General features: G+C 67.7%; 1 protein-coding gene across 1 annotated transcript in view; it reads left to right on the top strand.

The window, feature by feature from the left end:
- The window catches only part of FOXE3 (forkhead box E3), a 42,273-nt gene extending 41,258 nt beyond the window's left edge, over window positions 1–1,015 (top strand). Inside the window, exon 4 of the mRNA XM_014938940.1 lies at window positions 32–1,015. Within this exon, the coding sequence (XP_014794426.1) occupies window positions 32–1,015 (984 nt within the window). The remainder of the gene's footprint in view (window positions 1–31) is intronic.
- The last annotated feature ends 287 nt before the right edge of the window (window positions 1,016–1,302 follow it).

The following is a 1,302-nucleotide window of genomic DNA, read 5'->3' as shown; positions in this document are numbered from 1 at the left end:
CCCCCCACCGCTGCCGCCGCCGCCCCCCGAGGAACCGCCGCCTCCCGCCGGGGGCCGCCGGAGGAAGAGACCGGTGCAACGGGGCAAACCCCCTTACTCCTACATCGCCCTCATCGCCATGGCCATCGCCAACGCCGCCGAGAGGAAGCTCACCTTGGGGGGCATCTACAAGTTCATCACCGAGCGCTTCCCTTTCTACCGGGAGAACCCCAAGAAGTGGCAGAACAGCATCCGCCACAACCTCACCCTCAACGACTGCTTCGTCAAGATCCCCCGGGAACCCGGCCACCCCGGCAAGGGCAACTACTGGACGCTGGACCCGGCCGCTGAGGACATGTTCGACAACGGGAGCTTCCTGCGCCGGAGGAAGCGCTTCAAGCGCACCGACATCACCACCTACCCCGGCTACATGCAGAACTCCAGCGCCTTCACGCCCCCGCCCGCTGGCCGCCCCACGGCACCCACAGCCCCCTACCCCAACGCCCTCTGCTCGCCCGGCTACGGCCCCCAGCTCTCCAGCACCGTCTTCCACCCCTACGCGGCTGGGACAGCCCCACCGGCACAGCATCCCAGGATGTTCAGCATCGACAGCCTCATCAGCGGGCAGCAGGCCCTACAGCCATCGCCACCAACCGAGCTGGGCCACCCATCCCTGGGCTTGCCCGGGGCCGAGCTGGCTCCCTCCTGCTCCGCCGGCAGCTCCGAGCCTCCCTGTTTCCAGGCCCAGCCCGTCAGTCCCGGCTTGTTGGGCCGAGCCGGGCCCAACACCCTGGCGTATCCCTATGCTGCCTCCCCTCCTCACCTGCCCGTGGCACAGGGCAGCTACTCGCCCGGCAGCCCGCAGCTCTACGGGGCTCCCAACAGACTGGCCCTGCCGGCCATGCGGCCCCCGGCCTGCGCCGAGCACAGCGAGCAGCTCCTGGGCCTCCCCGCGTCCCCCCTCGGCCAGTTCGGCTCCAGCAATGCCTACATGAGGCAGCCCAACTTCCCCGCCGGCCTGGAGCGGTACATGTGATGGGGTTGTTGGGGATGGGGGGACAACGACTTGGCTGGACACCCCCAGGATCATCTCTGGACACGTAGACTCCTTCCCGCTGTGGGGACCAGCTGGGGTGGGGTTGGGGACCCCCAGCCTCTGGCCGTGTGGGGACACATGCCTGTGGGGGGACTGAACTCTCTTTCTCAGCTCATTTTTAACCGGAGACAAGGTGGTCTATTTTTCTGCCCCATCCCCTGCTGGGAAAGGTGCTCTCTGGCCACATCTGGCAGGCAGGGATCCCCACGCTCAGGAAGAGGGGGTGT

Source organism: Calidris pugnax, unplaced genomic scaffold (genome assembly GCF_001431845.1).
Source record: "Calidris pugnax isolate Ruff unplaced genomic scaffold, ASM143184v1 scaffold18, whole genome shotgun sequence".
NCBI classification, from domain to species: domain Eukaryota; kingdom Metazoa; phylum Chordata; class Aves; order Charadriiformes; family Scolopacidae; genus Calidris; species Calidris pugnax.
Note: the sequence above shows the minus strand (reverse complement) of the source record. Positions and strands in the feature narration are given on the sequence as shown.